Source organism: Lipotes vexillifer, unplaced genomic scaffold, assembly GCF_000442215.2.
Source record: "Lipotes vexillifer unplaced genomic scaffold, Lipotes_vexillifer_v1.1 scaffold37, whole genome shotgun sequence".
Classification (NCBI taxonomy): Eukaryota; Metazoa; Chordata; class Mammalia; order Artiodactyla; family Lipotidae; genus Lipotes; species Lipotes vexillifer.
In genome coordinates this window covers 1,592,839-1,604,866 of record NW_006791811.1, presented here as the reverse complement: position 1 = coordinate 1,604,866, position 12,028 = coordinate 1,592,839, and the positions used below count along the sequence as shown (strand labels likewise).

Here is a 12,028-nt window from a genome sequence, read left to right as displayed (position 1 = left end):
GGATCTGCCCAGACCGGGGCAAGAACCCATGTCCCCTGCATCAGCAGGCGGACTCTCAACCACTGCGCCACCAGGGAAGCCCTAGATATTTTTAAGATGAGCCTTCAAAGTAGCTTGAAATTGACCTGAGAAGTATCACGAAAGTTCTGTAATATCATTATAGACACAGAAAACTGAGAGTCAGGAGGAGATTTATGAGTGGTGCAGTCAAAGAAAGCATGCATAAATACATTTATCTGATGCTTTTGTTCAAGGCTGTGTCCCTGCGAAGTACTGAAAGAGGATTCTGCCTTTTTTTTTTTCAATTGTAGATCTTGAGTGAAAGCACCTGATGAATTTGTGGCACATACAGTCTCAATTTGCCTAACTCATTGCAGGATACATGACTCTGCAGTGTCAGCTTCTACCTACCTATTACTGCACGTGTCTCCCACTAGAAGAACAAAATTTGGTGTAAATTCAGGAATTAGGTTTACTCAATTTAATAAATATGTACACTCTATAAAAATTATCTTTTTCCTGCTAGGTGAGGTACCTCACCAGGTACTCTACAGATGTTTCACTCAAATCTCAGAGCAAACCTGTGGGTTTAAGGATGAGAACATGAGGCTCAAAGGGGATGCATAACTGGTCTACAACAGCTAGTAAGTGGCAAAGCTGTGATCTGAATTCACAACTGACTTCAAAATCCACATGCCTCCACCTTTTAAAATATTCTCATTCTTCCAAACCCACAGCCTTTAAATGTATGTGTGTGTGTTTTCATTACCTCACCAAAGCAGTAAGTTCCCCAAACTGTAGATTTCTGACATCCCAGAACTTCTCTCATGATTTCAATGTTTCTGCAATATTCTCAAAACAAACCACCTGGCAGAGTACCTGGCACATGGTACATCTTTAATAAGATATTTTTATTTGTCCCAAACAAAATTTTAGAGATTTATTTTATACTTTTTACATATAAAATATGTCATATTTTATTACATACTCTTATGGTGGGAAAAGTAATAAGCTATATGCCTATAAAAAACATTAAAAAAAAAGAAATTGTTCCTAACCCACCTACTCTTCGGGCACATCTCCAAGGACTGCCTGCCTGTATGCTCTGCATAGCTGAGAGTTTCTCAACTCTATATGCACCTTAGGATAATCTTGGGAACTTCATTAAAAAAACACTGAGGTTTGAGCTCCTCTACAAAACATTCCAATTTATGTGATCTGAGGTGGGGCCCAGCATACCTATATTTGAAGAAAAATTCCCCCAAGTAATTCTAATGTGCAGCCAGGGTTTAGAAATATTACTGAATCCAACCATACTGTCACTTTCCTCTGAACACAACTCCCTGTTCCTGTTCCCAATGCATTGGTCCTTCTCTCCATCCCCACGCCCTTCCCCCAGCAATTCCTCATCAAATGTTGCCATTCTTTAAGTCTCATCTCAAATGCCACTTTCTCCATGAAATCTTCTAAGAGCCCAGCCAAAAGTAACTCTCCTTTCTTTAAGCCCTCAAAGTCTCTCTTACAATAGGTCATAACAGACATGTCAACTTCCTCTAGGAGTAGACGGAAAGTCACAGCTACGTACTAGAGTTCGATGTATACCCACCTGAAATAAGCAGCACCATTTCTACAATCTATTACTTTATTACCTACTTTGTTAGTGACCAGGGAGATGGAGCAATGCTCAGAAAGACTGACAAATTCTTCCTTAAGTCAAAGGCAGATACACAAGCCCAGAGTTGAAGGAAAATGTGAGTTGCTTCCAAGACTATGGATGTGGAAGCCCTGAATAATACCAGTGTTCTAAGAGTGCTGTAAAGTGCATTCTCCCTCAAAATAACCTAGCCTGGAAACACTGAGACAGTCTTCTGCAGCGGGCAAGGACACTGAGTTCTCTTCACATAGTGCCAGTTAGGTGAAAGGTACATGTGATATTCCGGAATGAAATTATACTCCTATTTGATTCAGGAGTGAGATAAAATCACATTCCATTTTGGCCTTCTTTTGTTTTTCTTTTCCTTTTTCACTGTCTCCCAAGAAGAGCTCAGTAGATTCATCCTGAGAGCATAAAAAGGTTAACATTCTCCTCAGTCTTAAAGAACCCATATCAGTAGGGGTTATCTGAAACAAATCAACAATTACAGTCATAGTGTGTTATTTGAGGGGGACAACTCCAGGGGAAGAATCTATTTATTCCTCTAATAGGTAGAAGCTTCCTTTCCATTAAAAGAATATATAATAAAATTACATAAAAGTGGAAAGACTGTGAATGGATAATTGTTTCTCTTTCCATTTGTGCAATGAGGTTTGTGCATGAAGATTGAGGAAGGGTCTTCCTTTCTGTTTCTACTCTTAAAATTGGCTCTCAAAATAGCTTTGACTACCAGTCATTCAGCAAGGCAGAGCCCAGCTTAACAAAGGCTTGGCTGAATGGATAATAAGTATATTCAAAAGAACTGACAGATGTCAGGATGTGTCACCAAAATCCTAGGAGTGATTGAACCCAGAATTGTGATCCGTGTAAATGATATGATGCTCTGATGCTGTTTACGAGTTAAGACTTCCTGAGACGTCTCTATGGACACGGCAGGGAGCTCCCCAGGCCTCCCCTCCCCAATTCAGATATAAACCTCGCCTTTAACCTCAAGGGGGAATAGAGAGCCAAACATTCCCTCAGGTGGCTACAGAAGCCCAAGCAGGCTTGGGGCCATGTCTATCGGACCTCCTTTCTCTGTGTGACTTCAGAAGCTAAACAGAGCCCTGGGCTCAGGTGTGGGTGGAACTAGGCTTCCCAACCTTGCTGCAGTGTGCAGCACAGGCTTTCTGTACAGCTCCAAGCCCCGCTCCCCCAAAATTCTAAAAGACCTAAACCACAAGACAGAAACCAGTGGATTTTTTTTTAATGTTAGTAGAACACAGAGCCAAGAAGACATTAGCTTAATGTTTAAAAAGGAGATTCATTAGTTAATGATAGTGAAGGAACTAAAACAACCTACTTCTTAAAAGAAGCCTCAATATTATCTTTCTGTAGCATTAATAAATTATTTGTAACACTGGCCTTTGGGTTTGCTAATAAGGTAGCCTGGACTGAGTAAAAGGAAAGTTTTGGACAAATCTTCCCTTTCTTGGAGGCGAACCCTGAGGAATTCAGTCTGCCCATCTCCCAGCGCTGCCCAGGTCGGGGTGAGGCATGAGGATTTCTGCGTGCAGGTCTGGGAAGAAGAGAAGGAAAAGGAGCAGAGGGAGAGTCACAGCTAGGTCACCGTGGCTCGTGTCTTTCAGAGTATCTTGTTTGAACAACTATTTATCGAGATGTGTGTTGTATTGTGCCTCTAGAAGCTCTGTGATTTTGTCAGCTTGTACTCATCTAATTTTATGGATGAGCAGGACAGAGTCATAAAAGTCCCATTGCTTATAACTCTGTTAGAAGCAGACTAAGATACGTGGTCCAGCTTCTATTCTGTCTACGTGAGCAAAGTTCTTCTTTACAGCTCTGTCAAGTTTTAAGTTCTCTGTGCATAGTGCCGCCTGATATTTGGTGGATGGGAATAGGCCTCCACTGACGCAAAATAGAGAGTTTTAGTGTCGTACAGACTTAGTTAAAAGCAAAACACAACTTGAAACCGTTTTTGACAACCAAAAAGAGCAATGTAAATGCCTTGTAGAATTTAATAGTATCTGACATGTCTACTTTGTTATTATCTCACATTTTATCTTTTTGTAATTGAAGTATAATTGCCATACAATATTATATTAGTTTCAGGGGCACAACATAGTGCCATGATCTATGGCACTATGTTACATTATGACATGATCGCCACAATAAGTCGTTACCATTTGTCACCATACATAGTTAATACAATATTACTGACTATACTCCCCATGCTGTACATTAGCATTTTATCTTTAAAAAAAAGAAATTAGGGGGCTTCCCTGCTGGCGCAGTGGTTAAGAATCCGCCTGCCAATGCAGAGGACATGGGTTCAAGCCCTGCTTCGGGAAGATCCCACAGGCCGCGGAGCAACTAAGCCTGTGCGCCACAGCTACTGAGCCTGCGCTCTAGAGCCCGCGAGCCACAGCTACTGAGCCCATGTGACACAACTACTGAAGCCCACGCACCTAGAGCCCGTGCTCCAAAACAAGAGAAGCCACCTCAATGAGAAGCCTGAGCACCACAACAAAGAGTAGCCCCCGCTTGCCTCAACTAGAGAAAGCCCACGTGCAGCAACGAAGACCCAACACAGCCAAAAATAAATAAATTAAATAAATAAATTTTAAAAATAAAAAAGAAATTAGGGACTTCCCTGGTGGTCCAGCGGTAAAGAATCAGCCTTCCAATGCAGGGGACATGGGTTCGATCCCTGGCGGGGAACTAAGATCCCACATGCTGCGGGGCAACTAAGCCTGCACGCCGCAACTACTTTGCCCACACACCTCAACTAGAGAGGCCACAGGCGGCAAACTACAGAGCCCACACGTTCTGGAGCCCACATGCCACAACTAGAGAAGAGAAAACCTGTGTGCCACAATGAAGAGCCCTCACGCCGCAACAAAAGATCCCACATGCCTCAACGAAGACCTGGCATGCTGCAACTAAGACCTGGCACAGCCAAAAAAATAAAAATTAATTAATTAATTTTTAAAAAAAGAAGAAAAATTAAATCTTCCTTTTTCCTGATGTCTTATGGTTCTAGTATTGTGTTTTATTATATAAACTACAGGTAAATAGGTACCATATTATAGTTAAACTGCAGTGAAGTTTATGAAAATAAGCTTATGAATATAAACTTCCTTCCCAGATTATGTAAATGAGGATACATCCATGTATCTTGGGTATGATAAGATGAACTCTTCCATTTATTTCACAAATACTTACTGTGCAATTATGTGTAAAAATAGCATAGTGTTGTAGAAGCTACTAAATAGAAGTCATGGCCTATTTTTATACCTTGAGATCTTTGTCTACCTCAGTTGTTGGATCTGTTCCCAGAATCTTGAGCCAATAGCAGTGATGTAAACTCAGAAGTTCCAGCTCCTGGTGTTGCTTCATGTGAAGTGATTCCATCACCATGGCTGCCCCCAACCCTTGCCTACCAGCTTCCTCAGATTATATCTAACCTTCCACAAGGCCACTCCCTACATGAAGTAACGCCATGACACCACTACCCACTCCTGTTGGCCTCAAGGATAAGGAGAAGCTGTCTCCAGACAACCTCCCTGCTAGGAGAAGGAATTCCAAGAGAACAAAGAGTCCACCATCCTTGTGAAGGCTCTCAGGATTATCCACCCTTATTTCTTATTTTCCTTAGTCATTGCCAGAAGCATAGGTCCCCTCATCTGTCTTCTCTCATATTTCATTCCCTTAATGCTCTCTGCCTCCTCCCATCCTCCCAAGCCCTCTCATTACACCACTTTGGACTTCCATGAGCAATTCATTCTGTCTGACTAGGTTCTGCTCATCCCTAGGAGCTCGATTCAAACCCTTCAAACTAGGTAAGATCTTACCTACTCGATGCCTCCATTACTACTTCACATCACTTATCACATTTAATATTACTTGTTCAAGGTTTGATTTCTCATCTAAACTCCATGAGGACAGAAATTATGCCTCTCTTACTCACACTGTTATGCCACCAGAATTTAACACAGTAGCTGGCACATAACAGGAATTCAATAGGCGTTTATGGAATAAAAGAAAGAGGTGAGCAGTGAGAAGAAATATGGTCCCACGTTAGACCTCTGAACATACTTTCCAAGAGAAACATCACAGTCATATGATGTTGGCTATACCTCAACTAGAGCATAGGTTATGTGGCTCTTTGTGGGTTGGCTCGCCTGGATGGATCCTAATCACCGTAGCTCATTATTTCTGCAAAGAAAAGTGCTGTGAGTTCCAAACACGTTGATAAATAAAGTAGTTAAGTTGGACCTTTCTGTCCTATGGGCTAGAGCAATAACCCTTCAGACTTGTCTAGTTATTTAGAGTATCAGAAGCCCTTTTATCTCAAATGTCCAAACTGATTCTCATAACAACTCTCTGAAATCATTAACCCAACTCAAAGTGTATCTACTTATTAGCACACATGTTTAAGCCATGTACTGGGTGCGGTGGGCCCAAAGGAAAGAGGACATGATTCTTGTTCCCAGTAGCTCACGTTGACATACGCAGGAAAGATTCCTAACCCTATTTTGCACGTGAGGTTAAGTGACTTGCCTGAGATTACACAGCCTTGAGTAATGGTACTTGCCCACTGGTGTGATGTTTATCTGCTACTAAACCGGATGCTGTATTGAACAGATTTGGCGCAGTGGAAAGTGAAGATGAAAGCAGGGCCCTTCTATATTTTAGTTTTTTTAAAAAAAAAAATCTTAAAAACACCCTATCCAGTGGAGCAGTGGTTAAGAATCCACCTGCCAATGCAGGGGACACAGGTTCAAGCTCTGGTCCGGGAAGATCCCACACGCCACAGAGCAACTAAGCCCGTGCGCCACAACTACTGAGCCTACGCTCTAGAGCCCACGAGCCACAACTACTGAAGCCCGTGCGCCTAGAGCCCGTGCTCTGCAACAAGAGAAGCCACCACAACGAAAAGCCCACGTGCCACAACGAAGACCCAGTGCAGCCAAAAATAAATAAATTAAATAAATAAATTTATTAAAAAAAAACACCCTATCCATCCTTCTTTGTTTTTTGATAAGCACAGATTTAAAAAGAACACCTGTTTCACTGGAGACAGATGCTAACAGGTGGAGAAGGGCATGTAGGAAGAGCTTAGGCATGTTGCCAGTTGCTTACATTAGCCCTGGAGGATAAGGCTTGTGTGGAGAATCCTTATGGTACCAAGTAAAACAAGTCCACCTTCTCTCCTCTCCTCAGGCCTTTGAGGAGTTGGAGCTACACAGGAAACCACTGAAGAGGCCCTGAGGCCAGCTCACCAGCACCAAGCTGCAGGGCCTTGCTCCATAATGGAGTTCAGCTGCTTAAACAGCCCTGCCTTCCTCTGGCCAGCTACCCAGGCCAGATAATACAATCGTTTACTTGAAGGTTCCTGCATTATAAAACTGCATCAAGAGCCCTTGAGTGATCTGGGAGGCCCAGCTGAGCATCCAGGGAGGCCGGGGAGGTGTCCAGAGTTGTCCAGTGCCACATTTGCAGAGGAGGAAGCCACAGCATCACTCTGATTCTAAGGCTCCCATTCACAGGGTCAGAGCTGCCTAAATGACTTAGGAGACCAACCCTTCCAAGGAACTGGAGAAGCAAGGATTCTCTTAGGTCTGCGATCTGGAGTAGGGGCAAGAAGGAGATGAGTTATGAATGGGAGTGCAGCTGGCAGAGAGGCAGAGGGAAGGGGAGAGCTACATAAGCTCAGGGCATGGAAAGTGGCTGATGTTGCCATAACCCTGTCACTCAGCATCATCAGCTTCCTTCAATATTAGTTTGATACTGGGTCAAAGAAGCATAGGAGCCTGGCGAGTGATTCCACCTGGCTCAATTCCCCACTCCACATATGTGACTAAGTAGCTATGTGACCTCTTGCAGGTTACTTAACTTTTTGGACCTTAATTTCCTCATCTATGAGGAAAATATCAAAATACTTACTTTGGATGACTTATACGAAAGTTAAGCAAGACTCTTTATTCATTCATTCCATAAATACGTATTAAATGCTCTTTTGGTGTTCTGTGACTAATTTTCAACATGTGTGTGTGATGGAGGAGGTGCCCTGCACCTCCAACAAGCAATGCTCTGGACACCAGCTGGGTGTCCTACAGTTCAACTCAATTCTGACAATAGCTACCTGGAGATAGCGGCAGATTCCACAGATTAAGGGTTCAGTCCTGCAAAACTGTAGGATCACCCCCAACCTCAGACACCAGACACAAACCCAGGTTGTCACCTATGCTTTTCCCCAAGCTATAGATCGGAGGTTCCAACAATCCCCTCCAACTCAGGATGCCAATGGTTGTTACTGTACTTCTGACCACCTAGTTATAAATCAGAGGTTCCCAAAACCTCCTCCTCTGGTTCAATTAATTTGCTAGAGTGGCTCAAAGAACTCAGAGAAATATTTTACTTACTAGATTACTGATTTATTATAAAAAGAATACAACTCAGGAACAGCCAGATGGAAGAGATGCGAAAGTCAGGGTAGGTGGGAAGGGTTGCAGAGCTTCCATGCCTTCTGGAGGTACACTACTCTCCCCAAATCTGCATGTGTTCACCAACTGGAAGCTTTCTGAACTCTGTCCTTTGGGTTTTTATGGAGGTTTCATTACCTATTTATGATTGATTAAATCATTGGCTATTGGTGATTGATAAAACCTCCAGCCCATCTCCCCTCCCCAGAGGCCAGCGGGGTGGGAAAGTCCCAACCCTCTAAACACATGGTTGGTTCTCCTGGCAACCAGCCCCCATCCTTAGGTGCTTCCAAAAGTCACCTCATTCACATAACAAAAGATACCTTTTTTTTTTGGCCATGCAAGGGGGGCAGGGGCGGGATAGTTCCCTGACCAGGGATCGAACCCTTGCCCCCTGCAGTGGAAGGGTGAAGTCTTAACCACTGGACTACCAGGGAAGTCCCACAAAAGACTACTTTAACTCTCTGAACACTTAGGAAATTTGAAGGATTTGGGGAGCTGTGAGCCAGGAACTTTGGACGAAGACCAAGTACATGTGAAAAATACACTTTGGTCATCTGAATGACCAAATATATATTTCTTACAAATCACAATGTCATAAATTTCCACTATCTGCCAGGGACGTTTCCAGACACTAATGATCAGCAATGAACAAAACAGACAAGAATCCCTAAAATCTCTGCCTTCATAAAACTTACATTGTCTATTTATATTCAATACAATAAATACATAATAAGTTATATATATGGTCTGTCAGATGTTGATAATTTTGGAGAAAAATAAAGCAGAAGAAAAGTGGACTGCAGTTTTAGGGGTGTCAAGGAAGGCCTTGCTGAAAGGATGATACTTGAACAAAGATCTGAAGGGGGAGAAACAATATATACATAGCACCTGCACAATGCCTGCCACGGAATAGGTGCCATGATTTTTGTATTACCATCACCGCAATCATTATAATTATTATTCACTTTCTTCTTAGTGTCCCAGAAAAATAGCTAGTATAGAACTGGTAGAAACAACTCAAAACACTGATATTAATATTAATACTACTAATAATAGCTACATTAACTAAGATTGGTTGAACACACTATTATTTACAAGGTCTGAATCACAGAACCTAACTCCAGGAGGATGACTTCTCCAACTCTTGGTGTAGGAGAGATTCTCTTAAAATGCTGATTGGTTTTTAGATTTAAAAAGGCAGTAATCATGTATAGTACTGTCTGGAGTACAGTAGTACAGTATCTTTATTTCAAGCCCAGGGTGTCCGGAAGCAAGTGTAAAAGCAGCGGTGAAGTAGCTGGTACACTGCTAAGAAGCACCAAGTGATAACGATTGTGTTGGTTGGACTTACGAACAAATTGGATTTAGGAATGCGCTCTCGGAACAGAACTTGTCCGTTCTGAGACTTACTGTAGGGGATTTAACCGTATTTCCACTTAATTTTAAATGAGTGGATCTGATGGAATAGTAGGAATTATCTGGTATGTCCAAACTTCCTTTGCTTTCTCAGCACTTGTGAAGGTAAAGTGAGAGAATTAACACAGAAAACAGTCACACTATACAGGAATTTTTTTAACTTCAACATTAGTTGAAATTTATAGTGGTAATTTTTAGAATATGCTTTTACTTGGCTGTCTAAGAGAAAACCTGATGGAAAAAAATCCCTTCTCTCTTATGCTTTTATCATAGTTTATTTCCACATAACAGCATAACAAAATAATCTTTCCCTTTAGGGTTTTTCTCCTGAAATTCCATGAGCACTGTCTGACCTTGCAGTTCACAAGGTTAATGATTCAACTATAACTTATTAAAGTTAGTTAGCTATACTTTAATTCCTCTTGAAAGGCATTGCATGGCTTTCTTACACTTCAATAGTCTAATAATACAGAGCTATACTAAAGTAAAAAAAAAAGGCAGTAATCAAACTATATACGATAAATAACTGATTATATATTTCTCTCAATTTCAGCTAATTCTGTTTCCAGAAGGTTCCAAAACTAAAATAAAAGGATAGTTTGAGGCATTATAAAGCTAGTTCGAGAAATTCTAAGTTACATCAGAAATCATTTTCTGTGACTTTGGGAAAATCACTTCACCTCTCTGGACTTTCATTTTACACTCTAGCACTTGTAAAATAAAATAACTAGATGGTTATCTAGGATTCCTTCTTAAATGTTTTTCTATGACTATTATTAATTACTTACTCAATGGAGACAATGACAGCATTCAATTCCTCAGCCATTGCTTTACACAGTTCATCATAATACCTGATTTCTGAAAGAGACAAAGGAGCAAACACTCACTATAAAGCAGTTTATTTAATACTGTCTGTTCTTAAATTCTGCTAACTATGGATTGTTTTTAGACTTGGACTTAAGTTATTAATAATAAAAACAATAAAAAGTAAATATGAACATATACCTCATTAACAGAGCTACATGTACAAATGTAAAAGATTAATCTGGTTTCTCATAAAATGCAATTACTATAAAATAACAGGAAATCCATATTAGATTACCTTTGAATGTGTTTTTAATGACTAAAAATTTATTTCATAATGGACGATATGAAGTGCATCAGATTCATTCTGATTTTGTAGTTCTTCAAATGTATGCCTTTCCAGAAATCACAGAAAATAAGCAGTTTCCTCCTTAGAACCAAAAAATTTTTCTCTTTTAACACCATCATTTGCTGTGATTCAGAAAAGTCACCAATCTGAAGAATATGGTATTCCGTTTAAACCAACACAGAACAAATAGAATTTTAGGAAGTCTTAGCATTTCTTAGAAAGAGAATCCAAGGGTTTGCAGTGACAGAAGCAATTTTAATATGTAAAAATTTAATCCCTTAGGCTGTTCTTTTAATATTTTAATGTTTTTATAATATATTAAGAGCTGGACTGCGTCAACAGAAAGCCAAATACTACCTTATTTATAGGTTTTCCAAGGCAGTCTAAGAACCAGAAGTTCAATAACTACATAAACACCTGCACACCTACCTCCAGCTCTTCCTCTGGCAGAAGTGATCAGCCAAAATTATGTGGAAAAGGCCAGGCTGACTCATAATCCATACCATTCCTGGCACTTATACTTCCTGGCCTCTGATGTATTGATACTATCTCACCTGGCAAGTGTCCAGTGCTACAGATGCAACCTTTTCTAGGGCAGAGACTCTGTCTTACTCAGTTTTGTATCCCCATCACCAAGCACACATTAGGGTGACCAGAGGTCCAGGTTTGCATACAACTCTTTGAGTTTCTGTACTGAAAGTCCTGCACCCTGGGAAACTACTCAGCCCTGGGCAAACCTACATATTCAGTAATCATCTTATGGAAATGTGAACAAATCAATGAATAAAAGAATAAATGATGAATATGGAGTTAAACGAAATGAGATTACTAGAAAAAGTTATATTTTTTGGCCTTTGCTGCATTAAAAAAAAAAAAAGACAAACTAGAACAAGTTGCCATCGCCTTTAAACTTAGGGGATGCCAAAAGCTCTGGGCTGAAGATGAGAAAGTAGCGCCATAATAATTACAAGCAGAGATAAGGCCCTTATTTCCTCCTTAGTATGCTTTTCACTAGGCTGCTCCCCATGGCTGCCTGACTTTTTTTTTTTTTTTTTTTGCCTGACATTTTTAATGTCATGAAAGTTTTCCAATACTAAAGACAATGTTCTTGAATTTTGCAAGGTCATTTCCTTTTAACTGTGGCATATGTTTTATATTTTCATCTTTGTTTTCACAAGCAGATGAAATGTTGATGAGCTAACGTGTTTTCAGAAATACTTGTTCTATTTCATAGAAAGGTGTCTTCAAAACACAAGTTGGGGGCTTCCCTGGTGGCGCAGTGGTTGAGAGTCCGCCTGCCGATGCAGGGGACGCGGG

General features: G+C 40.8%; 1 protein-coding gene across 2 annotated transcripts in view; it reads right to left on the bottom strand.

The window, feature by feature from the left end:
* NCEH1 (neutral cholesterol ester hydrolase 1) overlaps window positions 1-12,028 on the bottom strand; it is a 61,452-nt gene that overhangs the window by 5,035 nt on the left and 44,389 nt on the right. For both annotated transcript variants that reach the window (XM_007464708.1, XM_007464709.1), the window contains one exon: window positions 10,347-10,416. In XM_007464708.1, coding sequence (XP_007464770.1) covers window positions 10,347-10,416 — 70 coding nt within the window. The remainder of the gene's footprint in view (window positions 1-10,346; window positions 10,417-12,028) is intronic.